General features: G+C 42.8%; 1 protein-coding gene across 1 annotated transcript in view; it reads left to right on the top strand.

The window, feature by feature from the left end:
* LOC144692995 (ufm1-specific protease 2-like) overlaps positions 1-17,860 on the top strand; it is an 87,105-nt gene that overhangs the window by 14,105 nt on the left and 55,140 nt on the right. Inside the window, exons 2-3 of the mRNA XM_078562232.1 lie at positions 7,351-7,429; positions 15,725-15,908. Coding sequence (XP_078418358.1) covers positions 7,351-7,429; positions 15,725-15,908 — 263 coding nt within the window. The remainder of the gene's footprint in view (positions 1-7,350; positions 7,430-15,724; positions 15,909-17,860) is intronic.

The following is a 17,860-nucleotide window of genomic DNA, read 5'->3' as shown; positions in this document are numbered from 1 at the left end:
CACACGTGAAAAAAGCTTTATACATATTTAAGCAATGCAAGTAAATGTACCTGTGTATATTTACTTAACAAACATGCAGTGCAACATTTTGCAGTATTTCTCTTAAATTCATGCCAGATTTTCAACTTTGTTTTATTAGACATGGCATGTCCAGCAGTTACAAGCAGTACTTTGACTCCATCAGGCTGATGGCTGAGCATGTTGCCGCAAACAGCCAAGCTTACATTCACCACCCCAGGCATATACCGACTTTGCAGTGTCAGCAGATCCATTTCCACTCCACATCTATCAACAGATTGCAGTTCCACAAGTTTCATGGACTTATCAATGTCAATTGAAAGGCTAGATTGAAATTGTCGGTCAACAAAGCTCTTAAAATTTTCCAGGATGATGTCTAAGCTAATCAGGCTAGTGATCTGTGTCTAAATCATGGTCAGCTGCTTACATTAACTGTTAGGGATAAAGAAAGTCTTGCTCTTCAGTTTGCCAGATGAATAGTTTCAGCTCTGCCTAAAATTGTCACATAGCATGAATGATCGCAAACCGTATTTCCTTTTCCCTGTAGTTTCACGCTCAGTTCATTCAGGTTACTATTGATTATTGGTGAGAAAGAGCAAAGCACATTTCAAGCTTCATTTTAATTCTGTTAGAAATGGTCCATTTTTCCTGTTTCCTCAAGAAAGCCCCCGATTGACTGCAGTAGTTTGGCAAACTTTCCTACACTTTACCTTGACTCTGCTGATGGACATTGGCTAAATGAGCAATTTCCAAGCAATGGGTATCAGTCTCTCAGAAGTTCAAGAAACTACTGATAATTTTGCACGTTGGACATGGAAATTGTTTAAACATCACCAATTTATATTACATTTTTTAATAAATCATCAGCTGCAGTTTGAACTCAAAGGCTGTCCTGGTGAGTTATAAATTGGGAACCAGCAATTGCTGTGCGCTTCTGATTTCAGTCAGTTTTTTTTTTCAGCAGTGTTTCAAAGCCAGGGTTTTAACCAGTCCTGATAAATGTAACGACAACATGCATTTAGAGCACCTATAAAATGTCCCAGGGCGCTTCACAGGAGTATGATCGAAGAAAATTTGACATCGACATCTGCCATAATAACCCCCGATATGGGTAGGTATCCAATTTATTTTTGTAACCGTCCTGTGAAGTGCTTTGGGGTGTTTTACAAAATTAAAGATGCTATATAAATGCAAGCTAATTATAAAATGCTGGAAAAACTCAGCAGGTCTGGCAGCATCTGTGGAGAGAGAAACAGAGTTAACATTTCGAGTCTGTATGACTCTTCAGTGCTAAAGAGAAGTAGAAATGTGATAAATGATGTGAAGAGGGAGTGGAGCAGGTGAAACAAGATAGAAGGTCAGGGATAAGTGGGAGCTAAGGAGAGATTGACAAAGATGTCATGGACTAACTCTGAAGAAGAGTCATATGGACTTAAAACGTTAACTCTGTTTCTTTTTCCACAGATGCTGCCAGACTTGCTGAGTTTTTCCAGCATTTTGTTTTTGTTTCAGATTTCCAGCCTCCGCAGTATTTTACTTTTATATAAATGCAAGTTGTTGTTTAACCTCATTCTCATTCTTAGGTTTACATGCGGATTTTTGTCAAAAGTTTTCTGACCATGTCTAAAGTTTTTTTAAGAGACCCTCAAAGGGTCAAGAAGTTGATTGTACAAGAACTTAAATTTCTAAGTAATTTCAAAGCCTATTTGCCAAGTGGTTGTCATACACCATGATTCTTGAAGTCACAAATCTTGGCTGTAAGAAAAACTGAAAAGAAAAGTTAAATTTTTCTCTTTGAAAAAGAGTCTTCAAGATGTTATAATCTACCATGTTCTGAATGGGATTGGCATTTTTAGAAAATTGTTTACCATCGTGAATAGATCCAATACTACAGAGCTCAAGTACAGATTAGAAAGTTGCGAGTAAGTAGGAAGTCAGGCAGAACTGCATAACTAAGCTGTTGTAAAGTCATGAAATCAATTACCAGGGCCAGTGTTTTACATCCTGTGGGCGGGCGCGCGTCCAACCTGAACGGATACGAAATAGCACGAGATGACATCAGGCAAGCATCCTGAAGTCATCGCGCACAATTAAATGGACATTTAAGCCCATTAATGGTGCAATTAACAGTGATTTGATGTGGCCCGTCCACATTTATGGTTGGCAGATGGACCATTCTCCCAGGCGGCATTCACGTTTTTGTTCAAACTTCGATCCAGGGCGGGATGAAATCTCCCTTGGGAAATAAAATAAAAAGAGATATTGGGGTACTTTTTTTTATGAAGTATGCTTTCAGGCGCTTGATTGTGTTGCAAGGACATACTTTGCAGCATTTTTTGTCGTGTCGTTTAGTCTGTGGAGGTCTGCAGCTCCCTGGGGCGGCTGCCTGCCTTCAGGGAGTTAACTAGAAGCGCTCACCCGCACCCTCAGTTACATCGGCTCTCATCCCCACCACGCAGCACTGAGCATTTCAGCGCGCGTTTCATGCTGGCTGGTGGTTAATTGGCCAGCCAGTATGAAATCGCGGTGGGGGCCGATCGCGGCTAGTGACCCATTTGCCACCTGGTCCAAGCCCACTGATCATGCTCACCGGATGACCCAATAATTCAGACCCAGGATCTTTAGTTGAAGCAAATAGCGAACATGGATTCAAAAGGCAGTGTTTGTGGAGAGAGAAGGGATGGAAGATTGTGGTAAGATTAGGGTGGGGTTGCAGAATAGACAAATGCTAAAATCCCACTTGCCGTGCAACTTATTGAAAAGTTTGAACATGTAGCCTGTATAAATGGAAGGTTGGGAATACTATTTTTCCCTTTCTCTTGTATTTTTCTGACTTTCATTCTTGATATGTGGGTGTTTCCGGTAAGGCAGGCATTTGTTGCCCATTTCTAATTGCCTTAAGAGGGTGGTGGATCTTCAACAAGTAGGATGCAAGGTCACTTCAGAGGGTGATTGAGTATTAACCATTTTGGTCTGGAACTGGAGTCACACGTGGGCTACGTTGGGTAAGAAAGGCATTTTTTCTTCGCCAGAGGACTTTAGCGAACTGGCTTGTTCTTTGACGTTCTTTTGCTCATCATATATTTTTTTCCTGCATGTTCTTAAACTGCTGGTGAGATTTAAACTTATGTTCATCTGAATTAACAGCCCAGATCTGTGGACTACTGGTCCAGTGATGTAAACACTATATTATTGTACCAGATCATAAGAAAATTAGTTCAGAATCTGCTATTTTATATTTATAGGTGATGCCTAAATTGAGTTACTTTGGACCAACCTATGCAATCCACATTGAAAAGTGTTGACTATCGCCTAAACTAGAGTGATCATTAGTCAGGCACTGAATTAAATATAAATTGTACTTGCTATCGATATCAGATACATTGGTAGTGCTACTTTATTTAACAGAATCTACAATAGTAATCACAAGGTTAAGTATTCTTGATGATGGTGAAGCAGTGGGGGTTCTTAATGTAACTTAATAGGGTCTAAATCATAAGCACAACTGTAGATGAACTGTAAGTTTTAGAATATTTCACCATTAGTGGGTGTTTGTATAGTAACAGTATAACAGTTGTGTTTGATGCCCAAGATAACAATGCAGTCTTAATGAATTTAAGTTTACAATTTTTAAAATTATTTCATGGGATGTGGACGTTGCTAGCTAGGCCAGCATTTATTGTCCACCCGTAATTGACGTTGAGAAGCTGGTGGTGAGCTGCAGTCCTTGTGGTATAGGTACACCTACAGTGCTGTTAGAGGGGGAGTTCCAGAATTTTGACCCAGCAACAACGGCGATATATTCCAGGATGGTGAGTAGCTTGGAGGGGAACTTCCAGGCGGTGGTGTTCCCATGTGTCTGCTGCCCTTGTCCTTCTAGATGGTAGTGGCCTGAGGTTTGGAAGGTGTTGTCTGAGGAAGCTTAGTGAGGTCCTGCAGTGCATCTTATAGATGGTACACACTGCTGCCACTCTGCATTAGTGGTGGGGGGAGTGAATGTTTGTGGATGGGGTGCCAATCAAGTAGACTGCTTTGACCTGGATGGTGTCGAGCTTCTTGAGTGTTGTTGGATCTGAACTCATCCTGGCAAGTGGAGAGTATCACACTCCTGTCTTGTACCTTGTAGATGGTGGTCATGCTTTGGGGAGTCAAGTGAGTTACTTGCCACAGGATTCCCAGTCTCTGGCCATGTGTTTTTCTGTATAAGGCAGAATTAATTGTGGATAGTAGGGCATAGAATTTTTATCAAGAACAGTATGCTAAAACTAAAGAAAGGCCTGATTATAGCTTGGATAACTGTTAGGAAATAGAGATAGTTTAAGTAAGTTATATGTGTATTTGAGTGCGTTGAGAATAAGATACATCTTTAAGTTTAAATTCAATTTATAATTTTGCTGTTTGTGGCTTAAAAGATAAAACCTGGAATCTAGTTTCATTTTTGAGTGGAGACAGCAGGCCTAAAGCTGTGTTTGTGTGCCTGCATTTCTAATGAGTTTAGAGGGACGCACGCACACACCAAAAACTAAAGAAAAAGCAGTTTGAGTTCAGCTGGAAGCAGCTGCCAGAGAGAGACTGGATAGCAGATGGACAGATAGCAAGTCCCAAACTGAAGTTGAAGCCAGCTACCAGGAGAAGTTGGATAGGAGAGGAAACTGCAGAAGCAGGACCCAGGAACTAAAGAAGAAAGTCCCCAAATCTAGGGGAGTGGAACAGGAAAGGTATCAAGAGGACAGTTAAGTCAAAGGAAAAGGACAGGAACCTGGAAAAGGTCCTGTTAAGTGAAGTTAAGAGGGGGAAGCCAGAAGGTCCAAGGGGACAGCTGAAAGTCTGCAACACTTTGCAATGGGCATGTGAAGCAGTGGTATCCTGTTGATGGCTGAGTCGGTGAGAGAGAGTGCATGGAAAAAAGCTTGAATGCATGTGGTGATCCAGGGGAGAGGAACATTGGAAGGAGAGTTCGAAACCCTGGAGGTGGGCCCTTGCGGAAGGCATCTGAGAGAAAGCGTCGGTTTGGGAGAAAATTCCAAAGGGAGTTCTTGGAGGGTGGAGATTGGAAACCCTCATTCAAGATAGAGTTCAGTGAGACTGGTTCACGATGTGACAAGCATCTGGGGGAGTTGAGGAGAGATCCATAGCATCTGTTTGGAGTGGTATCTGTCACTTGGTTTCAGAGTGTGGTATGCCTGACCACAGGTTGCCTATTGGTTTGCATGGACTACCAGTGTACCTACTGGGAACATTAGAGTATAAGATAGCTTTTGTAACCTGTGTTATCCTTACAAATCTGTATATATCTGTAAAGGTATAGTTGTGGGTGACAGAGTATTGTAACATACTCTGTCTTTTCTTGTTAAATAAATGTTTTATTCTTTTGTTAAAAGTTCATCAGCTGACTCTGTGACTGTTCAGTAGCCACTCTTCACGTATCTAAACAAAAAGTAAAAGATAGGATCTATCAAAACGGGTTCCACGCTGGGACCAGGCTTGTCCAGTAGCACACCATTTGGGATCATAACATTACAAAATGTGTATGTAGCTGCAAAGTGTGGAGGACTTGGGTTATGACATTAAATGTACCAACCCCTCCACATCCAGAAGCAGAGAAAACTTTCCCTTTCAGCTATGCCAAATAATATAAATTATTTAATATAAGTTTCTAATTCTCAAAAATAATGTAGCCAGTGGTATTGAGATGATCTCTACAAGGTCAAGCAATGCTGAAGCTGGTTTCCTCAATTGGGAGAATCTTGCTCATGCACAGTGCAAATTTGTATTCTGTAACCTTGTGATAAAAGTTGTCCATTCTTTCATTTCAGCCTCCTCTGTCATCGAAGCTAATTATCATATCCAAGGGATGAAAGTCTTTGCTTAGTGAACCATTAAAATTGCTGAAGTCACAATTTTTTGAACTGCTTTCAAATTGTTTTGTTTGTGGATGAACTGTGTCCTAGTGGACCTCCTGTGGCTTTTCCCATGGAAAGTTAGGACAGTGCATGAGTGATATATAGATATAAGAGTATGAGTTTCTGGGGTTTACAAACCTCCATCTAATAGTGAAAGCGTGTAACAAAATGGTGATGCCCAATAAGGAGTGTGCAGCATGCACAAAAAAACTTTGTAGACAGATGGATGATTACTTTGATAAAGGGGAAAGGGTAGATGTGTGGTGTATTTGGATTTCCAGAAGGCATTCGATAAGGTGCCACATATAAGGTTATTGCACAAGATAGGAGCTCATGATATTGGGGCTAATGTATTAGCATGGATTGAGGATTGGTTAACACAAAGAAGACAGAGCGTTGGGATTAATGGTCTTTTTCAGGTTGGAAAGACGAAACTAGTGGAGTGCCACATGGATCAGTCCTAGTGCCTCAATTATTTACTATCTATATTAATGACTTGGAGGAGGGGGCAGAGTATAATGCATGTAAATTTGCTGATGATACAAAAATAAGGGGAAGGGCATGTTGTGATGAGGATATAAGGAATCTGCAAGGGGATGTAGGCAGATTGAGTGGGTGGGCAAAAACTTGGCAGATGGAGTTTAAAGTAGGAAAGTGTGACATCTTGCACTTTGGTAGGAAAAATCAAAAGGCAGACTATTATTTAAATGGAGAGAGTCTCCAAAAAAGTGCAGCGCAGAGGGATCTGGGTGTTCTTGTGCATGAAACAAAAAGTTAGCACGCAGGTGCAGCAAGTAATTAAGAAGACAAATGGAATTTTGGCCTGTATTGCTAGGGGGTTGGAGTTTAAAAATAGGGAAGTCTTGTTACAACTGTACAGGGTTTTGGTGATGCCACACCTGGAGCACTGTGCATAGTTTTGGTTCCCATACTTAAGAAAGGATATACTGGCATTGACTTACCAAGAACGGCTAAACAGGTCAGGCCTAATGAATAGAGTTTAGAAGGATGAGGGGTGATCTTATTGAAACGTACAAGATTCTGAGGGGGCTTGACAGAGTAGATGTTGAGATGTTTCCACTAGTGGGGAAATCTCAAACTAGGGGACATAGTTACAGAATAAGGGGACACTCATCTAAAACTGAGATGCGAAGGAATTTCTCCTCTCAGAGGGTAGTGAATGTCTGGAATTCTCTACCTCAGGGTACTTTTTGTGGAGGCTAGTGTTGTGGAGAAAGTATTTAAAGAGGAGGTAGATAGATTTTTGAAGCATCGGGGAGTTGAAGGCTACAAGGAGCTGACATGAAAGAGGAGTTGAGGCCTGGGACAGATCAGCCACGATCTTATTGAATGGTGGGGCAGACTTGAGGGGCCGAATGGCCTACTGCTCCTATTTCTTATGTTCTTTCTTTCAATCAATTTATTTCAGGTGCCACTTGATACTGAGGATTTGGTGTTTCGAATAAGGGGGGGAATTAATTTGAATGGGATCCTCAGCAAAACCGATGGTGAGTATATTAATTATTAGATCCATTTTGAAATTTGGCAGTCATGATTTTGTGTGCCAGAATTCTGAAGAAGTTTGTTCTTTTTAATTCAGTGAGCAGGTGTTCCAGGGAATTCAGTCACTTCAGGCTAACTATTTTTCAGAGTTTTAGCCTGCATCCTGTGTATTTTTTTTTAAGTTGCCCCTTAGAGCAATCTCGCTTGCCAGCAATGAACAAATACCCTTTTCATTGACAGCCTAACAATTTCATTGCCCAATCATAACCATATGAAAAATCTGTTCCTGCCAACTGTTTGCTGGGCTGCCTGTAATTGTGTCTTGATTGATTGATAAGGCTCTGGAGCAATTCCAGTAAAATTAGATCACGTGAGATTGGGAATTCAGCAGGTGCTTGGTTTATAAAGCATAACAAAAATTCAAGGACAGGAAATACCCATTTAGTCCACAAAGCTCTTCCTTTTTAACATTTCCACTCACCCAGACTTGCTGCCAACAGCATTTTGAACTCCTTTAGGAGAAAATGTTGGAAATATTAATCAGCATCTCTGAAGAGAGCACCCAAGCCTGCAATTCAGGTGAGGACTCTTTCTCAGTTCTTGACACTCAAATTTGTGAAAAAAAATTAACACCTTTGGCCTTGACTGCTGTGGGTGGGTACTTTGACCTTGAGGATCAAAAAGGGTGAGTTCCACAGGAATTTAGGTTTGGAAAACCAAATGGCATAGGCTTGGGTACAAAAACATTTCTATTGTGCACAATATTGTGTACTGACACAAAAACATTTTGTCTAAATTACTTATTTTTAATGACAAGTTATGTTCAGATGAAGAAGGTTCTGCCCTGTTATATTTTTGGTTTCCTCTGAATGCTTTAACTTTGTGTAAATTACTTTACAACAGCTTTCTGCTGTGTTTCCCAGGTTTAAAATGAACTTCCATCATGACAAATTGCTTACCTATTACATCTCTTATCAGACTGGACTATTTGTGACTTGCCGACCAGCTTATCCAGGGAAATTTAGTGTTTTTAAAAATAAAGTCATATGTAAAAGTAAATAGTTATTGCGAGAACTGAAATCAATCCACAAGGTGTTAATATATCTTTTTCAAAAAGCTTTTACTTTTAATTTATTAGCTTTTTTGGATGCATCAGCGGAGCATTTTCTTTTCTTGCTGCGCAGTTTAGAGTTTTGAAATTACGAACATACGAAATAGGAACAGAAGTAGGTCATTTGGCCCCTTGAGCCTGCTCCATCATTCAATAAAATCTTGGCTGATATTCTTATGTTTCGATTTCCACATTCTTATCTATCCACGATAACCTTTGATTCCCTTGCTTAACAAGAATCTACCTCTGCCTTAAAAATATTCAATGACCATGCCTTCTGAGGCAGAGTTCCAAAGTCTCACACCCTCCTCCTCCAATATAAATTTGGGGTCATTAGAAGCTTTATTGTCTATATTCTAGCTCACACCAAGTCCCATTCAGTCATTACTGAGGCGTCCACTGGCCTACATTAGCTCCCAGTCAGGCAATGCCTTGATTTTAAAATTCTCATCTTCGTTTTCAAATTCTTCCATGGTCTTGCTCCTCCCTATCTTTGTAACTTCCTCCAGCCCTACAACCCTCCATGATATCTGCACTCCTCCTGGCTTCTTGCACACCCCAATTTTTACGACTCCACAATTAGTGACCGTGCCTTCGGCTGTCTAGGCACTACATTTTGGAATCCCCTCCCTAAACTTTTAGTCGAAGCGTCATAGAGGCCTACAACACAGAAAAAGGCCCTTTGGCTCATCGAGTCTGCGTGGGTCAAACAAGTACCTAATTATTCTAATCCCATTTTCCAGCACTAGGCCCATAGCCATGTATGTCATGGCTTCACAAGTGCACATCCAAATACTTCTTAAACGTTATGAGGGTTTCTGCCTCTACAACCCTTTCAGGTTAGTGAGTTCCAGATTCGCACCACCCTCTGGGTGAAAAAAATCTTCCTCACATCCCCTATAAACCTCCTGCCCTTACCTTAAATCTGTGCCCCCTGGTTATTGATCCCTCCACCAAGGGGAAAAGTTCCTTCCTGTCTACCCTATTTCTGCCTCTCAATTTTATATACATCAATCTCCTCTGTTCCAGGGAAAATAACCTCAGTCTATCCAATCTTGCCTCATAACTAAAATTCTCCAGCCCAGGCAACATTCTGGTAAATCTTCTCTGCACTCTCTCTAGTGCAATCACATCCTTCCTATAATGTGTATTCCAGAACTGCACGCAATACTCTTAGCTGTGGCCTAACCAGCGTTTTATACAATTCCAGCATAACCTCCCTGCTCTTATATTCTATGCCTTGGCTAATAAAGGCAAGTATCCCATATACCTTCTTAACCACTTTATCTACCTGAACCGCCACCTTAAGGGACCGGTGGACATGCACACCAAGGTCCCTCTGGTCCTCAGTACTTCCCAGGGTCCTACCATTCATCGTGTATTCCTGTGCCTTGTTTGTCCTGCCCAAATGCATCACCTCACACTTATCCGCATTAAATTCCATTTGCCACTGATCAGCCCATCTGACCAGCCCGTCTATATCCTCCTGTAATCTAAGGCTATCCTCCTCACTATTTACCACCCCACCAATTTTCGTGTCATCTGCGAACTTACTGATCGACCCTCCTACATTCAAGTCTAAATCATTTATATATACCACAAACAGCAAGGGACCCAACACCGATCCCTGCGGAACCCCACTGGACACAGGCATCCAGTCACAAAAATACCCCTCGACCATCACCCTCTGCTTCCTGCCACTCAGCCAATTCTGGATCCAATTTACCAAATTGCCTTGGATCCCATGGGCTCTTACCTTTGTTATCAGTCTCCCATGCGGGACCTTATCAAAAGCCTTGCTGAAGTCCAAGTAGACTACTGCAAATGCATTGCCCTCATCTACACACCTGGTCACCTCTTCGAAAAATTCAATCAAATTGGTCAGACATGACCTCCCCTTAACAAAACCATGCTGACTGTCCTTGATTAATCCCTGCTTCTCTACGTGTAGATTAACTCTGTCCCTCAGAATTGCTTCCAATAGTTTCCCCACCACTGAGGTTAGACTGATTGGCCTGCAGTTCCCTGGTTTATTCCTTCCTCCCTTCTTGAATAACGGTACCACATTGGCTGTCCTCCACTCCTCTGGCACCTCTCCTGTGGCCAGAGAGGTATTGAAAATTATTGCCTGCGCCCCTGCTATCTCCTCCCTTGCCTCACTCAACGGCCTGGGATACATTTCATCCAGGCCTGGAGATTTATCTATTTTTAAGCCTGCCAGACCACTTAGAACCTCCTCCCTTTCTATGCTAATTTATTTAATTATATCACAGTCCTTCTGCCTGATTTCCATACCCATATTGTCCCCCTCACTTGTGAACACCGAATACAAAGTATTCATTTAGAACCCTACCTATGTCTTCCGGCTCCTCGCACAAATTACCACTATGGTCCTTAATGGGCCCTACTCTTTCCTTCGTTATCCTCTTACTCTTAATGTACTTGTAAAATAACTTTGGATTTTCCTTCATTTTACCTGCCACTGTTTTTTCATGTCCTCTTTTTGCTCTCCTAATTTCCTTTTTAAGTTCCCTCCTACACATTCTATACTCTTCTAAAGCTTCCCCCGTTTTGAGCCCGCGGTATCTGCCATAAGCCTCCTTTTTTCTCTTTATCCAGTCCTGTATATCCCTCGACATCCAGGGTTCCCTGGATTTGTTGGTCCCACCCTTTATCTTTACTGGAATATGTTGGCCCTGTACTCTCTCTCTTTCCTTCTTGAATGAGTCCCACTGCTCTGACGCAGATTTACCTAAAAGTTGCTGCTCCCAGTTCACTCTGGCCAAATCATATCTGATCTTATTAAAATCGATCTTCCCCCAGTTTAGAGCTCTGATTTCTGGCCCATCCTTGTCCTTTTCCATAACAACCTTGAATCTAACGGAGTTATGATCACTATCTGCAAAATGTTCCCCCACTGATACCTCTACCACTTGCCTGGCTTCATTCCCTATAATTAAGTCCCCCTCTCTTGTAGGACTTTCTACGTTCTGGCTTAAAAAGCTCTCCTGGATGCACTTCAAGAATTCCGCTTCCTCTAAACCTATCACACTATGACTAACCCAGTTAATGTTGGGGAAGCTGAAATCCCCGACTATTACTACCCTATTATTTTTATACTTCTCTGAAATTTGCCTACACATCTGCTCTTCTATTTCTCTCTGACTGTCTGGGGGCCTATAATACACTCTCAGCAATGTGATTGCTCCTTTTTTGTTTTTAAGTTCTACCCATATGTCTTCATCTGAGGGGCCTTCTAAGAAGTTCATCGCTCCTTATTGCTGTAATTGATTCCTTGATCAATATTGCAATACCCCCTCTTTTACCTCCTTCCCTGTCTCGCCTGAAGACCCTATATCCTGGAATATTGAGCTGTCAATCCTGCCCCTCTCTCAACCATGTCTCTGTGACAGCATTGACATCATACTTCCATGTGTTAATTTGTGCTGATCTCATCTGCCTTATCTGTCAGACTCCTTGCTTTAAAATAAATACCATCCAACCTTGCCAAACTCCCTTAACTGGCCTTTAATTTCTATGCCTTCCAGACTCACTTGCTCTCTCTTCTAATTTTGGCTGTGCATCTCCCCCTGCTGAACCTCCTCTCAGGATCCCGTCCACCTACCAAGCTAATTTAAACCTTCCCCAACAGCACTAGCAAATCTCCCCGCAAGGATGTTGGTCCCATTCCGGTTCAGGTGCAACCCGCCCGCCTTGTACAGGTCCCAATGGCCCCAATGCCCCAGAAATCTAAAGCCCTCCCTCCTGCACCATCTCTCCAGCCACCTATTCATCTGGACTAACCTCCTATTTCTATACTCACTAGCGCATTGCACCAGAAGTAATCTAGAGATTAATACATTTGAGGTCCTGTTTTTTAATCTGCTTCCTAGCTCCCCAAATTCTGCTTGAAGGATCTTATCCCTCTTTCTACCTATGTCGTTGATGCTAATATGTACCATGATCTCTGTTTTCCCTCCCCCTTTAGAATGCCCTGCAGCCGTTCAGTGACATCCTTGACTCTGGTACCAGGGAGGCAACATACCATCCTGGAGGCACATCTACGGCCGCAGAAATGCCTGTCTGTTTCCCTTAATATCGGGTTTCCTACTACTATTGCTCTTCCCCTCTTTTTCCTCCACAGCCCCCCCCCCCCCCCCCCCCCCCCCCCACCCCATGCAGGTGAGCCACTCAGTGCCATGAGTGTGGCTGCACTCCCCAGAGGAACCGTCACTCTCGCTACACAGAAAAACGATTCTCGAATGAGATGCACCCTGGGGATTTCCTGACTACCTGCCTGACACCTTTCTTCTGACTGATGGTTCCCCCTCTGTCTGCACTTCCATAAGCTATGGGGTGACCACGTCTAAAAATGTGCTATTCATGAAACTCTCAGCCTCGCGGATGCACCTCAGTGCCTCCAGCTGCCACTCAAGCTCTGAAATTCAGAGCTCAAGTAGCTGCAGCTGGTGGCACTTCCTGCACACGTGGTTGGTCAGAGTGCAAGGAGCATATGGGACTTCCCACATGTTGCAGGCGGTACATAACACGGGACTGAGCTGCCCTGCCATGCCTCTAGTTGAAAAAAACCCCTTACTTTAAGTAAAATACAGTAAAAAAAAGTTAAATTTTTTATGTACTTTAAATAAAAACTAGAACTCTTACCTTTCTTTAGCTTAATCTATTTTAAACTGGAGAAAAACACTTACCCGCTACTCACCAATCAGCTCTCACCTTTATGCTGACGTCACTTTTTGAAGCTTCCCCACACTTGCGCTGGTTCTGATCTCTCCGCCGCGCTCTCATGCTATCTTGTGATGTCACTCTTGTTTTTTTTTGCAAAAATATACTTTATTCATAAAATATCTTCAATCACATTCCAATCCATTTCAAAAATACCATTACAAGGGTACAATCCGGTTCAACTTTTACAAAATGTATCACCAGGTGCATCAGTACAAAAAATATTACAATCATTTACAGCCTTTCATTTTGAGCTGTACAGCCCGAGGGGATTTAAACAGTTCCCAGTCCCTCGGTGCACTGTGGCAGAAAGGTCTTAGACAGCGACCCTTCCCCATTGCGCCTTTGCGGCAGCTGCCCCAAGCTTTAGTGCGTCCCTCAGCACGTAGTCCTGGACTTTGGATTGTGCCAGTCCGCAACACTCGGTCGGGGTCAACTCTTTGTGCTGGAAGACCAACAAGTTTCGGGCAGACCAGAGCGCGTCTTTCACCGAGTTGATGATCCTCCAGCTGCAGTTGATGTTTGTCTCGGTGTGTGTCCCTGGGAACAGCCCGTAGAGCACAGAGTCCTGTGTCACAGAACTTCTCGGGATGAACCTCGACAGCAACCACTGCATCTCTCTCCAGACCTTCTTTGCAAAGGCACAATCCACAAGGAGGTGAACAACGGTTTCTTCCCCACCACAGCCACCTCGAGGGCAACGTGCAGAGGGGGTGAGACTCCTGGTGTGTAGGGAGGATCTGACGGGGAGGGCCTTTCTCACCACCAGCCAAGCCACGTCTTGGTGCTTGTTGGAAAGTTCTGGCGATGAGGCATTCTGCCAAATGACTTTGACAGTCTGCTCGGGGAACCATCCCACAGGGTCCACCCTCTCCTTTTCCCTCAGGGCCTCTAAGACGTTACGTGCTGACCACTGCCTGATGGACTTGTGGTCAAAGGTGTTTTTCTGCATAAATTTTTCCACGAGGGACAGGTGGTACGGCACGGTCCAACTACTTGGAGCGTTCCGCGGCAGCGTGGCCAGACCCATCCTTCACCACACCGGGGACAGGTAGAACCTCAGCACATAGTGACACTTGGTGTTTGCGTACTGAGGGTCTACGCACCGCTTGATGCAGCCACACACAAAGGTGGCCATCAGTATGAGGGCGATGTTGGGCACGTTTTTTCCCCCTTTATCTAGAGGCTTGTACATCGCGTCCCTGCGGACACGATCCATTTTTGACCTCCAGATAAAGCGGAAGATGGCTCGAGTGATCGCCACCACGCAGGAGTGTGGAATGGGCCAGACCTGCGCCACATACAGCAACAGCGAGAGTGCCTCACACCTGATGACCAGGTTCTTACCCGCAATGGAGAGGGAGCGTCGCTCCCACATGCCCAGTTTCCTTTTCACCATAGATACTCGCTCCTTCCAGTTTCTAACGCATGCCCTGGTCCCTCCGAACCATATCCCCAGCGCCTTCAGGCCGTCAGCCCTGACAGTGAAGGGGACAAAGGATCGGTCAGCCCAGTTCTCAAAGAACATGGCCTCGCTCTTCCCACGATTTACCTTGGCTCCCGAGGCCAGTTCGAACTGGTCGCAGATGTGGATCAGTCTGCGAACCGACAGCGGGTCCAAGCAGAAGACGGCAACATCATCCATGTACAGGGAGGCTTTTACCTGAGTGCCTCCACTGCCTGGGATCGTAACTCCTCTTATGCCCGGATCCTTCCTGATGGACTCGGCAAAGGGTTCTATGCAGCACACGAAAAGAACAGGCGAGAGAGGACAGCCCTGCCTGACTCCAGATTTAATCGGAAAGCTATCTGTTTTCCACCCATTGATTGAGACTGCACTACTGATGTTAGTGTAGAGCAGTTGGATCCAATTTCGAATTCCCTCCCCAAACCCCATTTTGGAGAGCACATCCACCATGTAGGTGTGCGATATTCTGTCAAAGGCCTTCTCCTGATCTAAGCTGACAAGGCAGGTATCCACACCCCTGTCCTGTACATAGGCAATCGTATCCCTGAGCAGCGCGAGGCTGTCAGAGATCTTCCTGCATGTCACTCTTGTTATTTTCAACAAGAACTGACTGCAGGATACTCTTCCCAGTCTGCTTCACCACGATGCTGACTGCTGGATACTCTTCCCAGACTGCTTCACCATGATGCTGACTGCAGGACACTCTTCCCACTTTTCTGCCTTTCTATCTCTCTTACTCCTATAAGATGCTCCTTAAAACCTATCTCTTTGACCGGCTTTTCAACATCTGGCCCAATGTCTTTTTATGTGGCTCGGTTTGTTTGATCATGCTCCAGTGATGAGTCTTAGGATGTTTTACTGCTTTGAGGGCAAGCTGTTGTTGATAGTTTATCTTTACAGAAATGCTATGCAAGACCGGTGTGAGTATGAATATTAGAATTTACATCATTTGTAACATTGCTTCTTTATTAAAATCAGAAAACGGAATTAAAGAAGGATTTTCAGCAGCCATGAAGGATCTGATTAACAAAGTGAATTCACAGGCTTTCGTCTTATATGGTTGGGAGAGTACTCTATATGTATGGCCTAATTCCGGCTTCAGCACACAGCCTGAGGAACTACAAGAGAAGAGTAACTGCAAAAGCATATTAAAACTTGTTCCGTAAGTAGCAAAATGGAATGTATTAAGTACCTCATATTGGAATATGCTTGAGCTGGTGGTCACAAGGATTTCAATTAAACTTATGCTGTTAATGTTAAACTTCCAATGTCCATTTCAGTTGAATGTCCAGTTTGTCAAGTATTGATTTGATCCTCTCAAGTTTTGATTGTCTAGGGACACTTTGAGCTTTATAATATGATCAGTAAGATGAAGTATGGGTATTTACAGACATGTTACAGGTGGTACTAGAGGTAATAGCAATTTGAGATGAACAATTATAAGTATCATCAAAGAATGGTATTTCACAACATCACCTTTATTGGCTTGTGTATCTCCCTAGCTACGTAACCTCCTGCCCTACATCCTTGGAGAGAACACTACGCTCTTCCAAGTTCGGCCTCTTACATGTTCCTGATTTTCATTGCTCCACCTTTTGGCGGCCTTTTGCTTAGTTGCCTAGGGCCAAAGCTCTGTAACTCCCTTAGAAAAACAGAGAGGTTTAGTATCTTTCTTGCCTTCTTTAAGATGCTCCTTTAAAACCTACCTCTTTGACCAAACCTGTCCTCATACCTTCTTATATGGTTCGATGTCAAATTTGATAGTGTTCCTGTGAAGTGCCTTGTGATGCTTTACTATGTGAAAGGCACTATGTGAATGCAAGTTGATGCATTGTGAATTTTCTTTTAGAATATAGGTAACAATATGCTAAATAACTCTGGAGACTTATCAAATGACAATTTAATTAAGGATTTTGACTTTGGAATCAATAACGCAAATTCTAAATTTGCAGTTGATACCACATTGCGGGTATATAGTCAATACTAAGGAGATTACAACAAATTTTTGGAGAACATTAATAAACTTGCAGAATGGCCAAATAATTGGCAAATAAAGTTTAACGCAGACAAATGTGAGGTGGTACGTTTTGGTAGGAAGAATAGGGAGGTTCGAGTCTAGGTGGGGTAGAGGAAAAATGGAATATCTGAGTACAAATACATCAATCACTAAAAGTTGCGGAAAAGGTCAGCAAGACATAAAAAAGTAAGCCAAGCCTCATGCTTTATTTCTAGAAGGATAGAATTAAAAAGAAGGGAAGTTATGCTAAACCTGCACTGAATCTTGGTTAGACCACACTTTGGGTACTGAATGCTTTAGTTGCCATATTATAAAAAGATATAGATGCACAGGAGAGGGAACTTTCTCTAAACTGCTTCTAACACATGTATATCCTTTCTTAAATAAAGAGACCAAAACTGTACATAGCGCTCTAGATGTGTTCTCAACAATGCTCTCTATAACTATAGTAAAACATCACTACTTTTAAATTCCATTCCCTTAGCAATAAGCAGCAACATTCCATTTGCCTTCCTAATCATTTGCAGTACTAACTTCTCCCTGATTCATGTACCAGGACACCCAGATCCCTCTGCAGTTCAGAGTTCTCTCTCTATTTAAATAATATGCTGCTTTTCTATTCTTCCTACCAAAGTGGACACATTCACATTTTCCCACATTATACTCCATCTGCCAAATTTGCACGCACTCACTTAACCTATCTATGTTCCTTTGCAGACTCCTTATGTTCTCTTCACAACCTAGTTTCCTACCAATTTTTGTGTCATCCGCAAATTTAGCAACCATACATCTGGTCTCTTCATCTAAAGCATTGACATAAATTGTAAATAGATGAGGCTCTAGCACTGATTCCTGTAGCACTCCACTCTTGCCAACCTGAAAAAGATCAATTTATCTCTACTCTCTGTTTCCTGTTAGCTACCTAATCCTCTATCTATGTGATATGATACTCCCTACACCATGAGCTTTTATTTTGTATAATAACCTTTGATGTGGCATCTTGTCAAATGCCTTCTAAGTACAGCACATCCACAGGTTCCCCTTTATCCATGTTGCTTGTTATATCCTCAAAGAACTTCAATAAATCAGTCGAACAT

This window comes from Cetorhinus maximus, chromosome 2, assembly GCF_964194155.1.
Source record: "Cetorhinus maximus chromosome 2, sCetMax3.hap1.1, whole genome shotgun sequence".
NCBI classification, from domain to species: Eukaryota; Metazoa; Chordata; class Chondrichthyes; order Lamniformes; family Cetorhinidae; genus Cetorhinus; species Cetorhinus maximus.
This window is presented reverse-complemented; position numbering and strand designations above follow the sequence as displayed.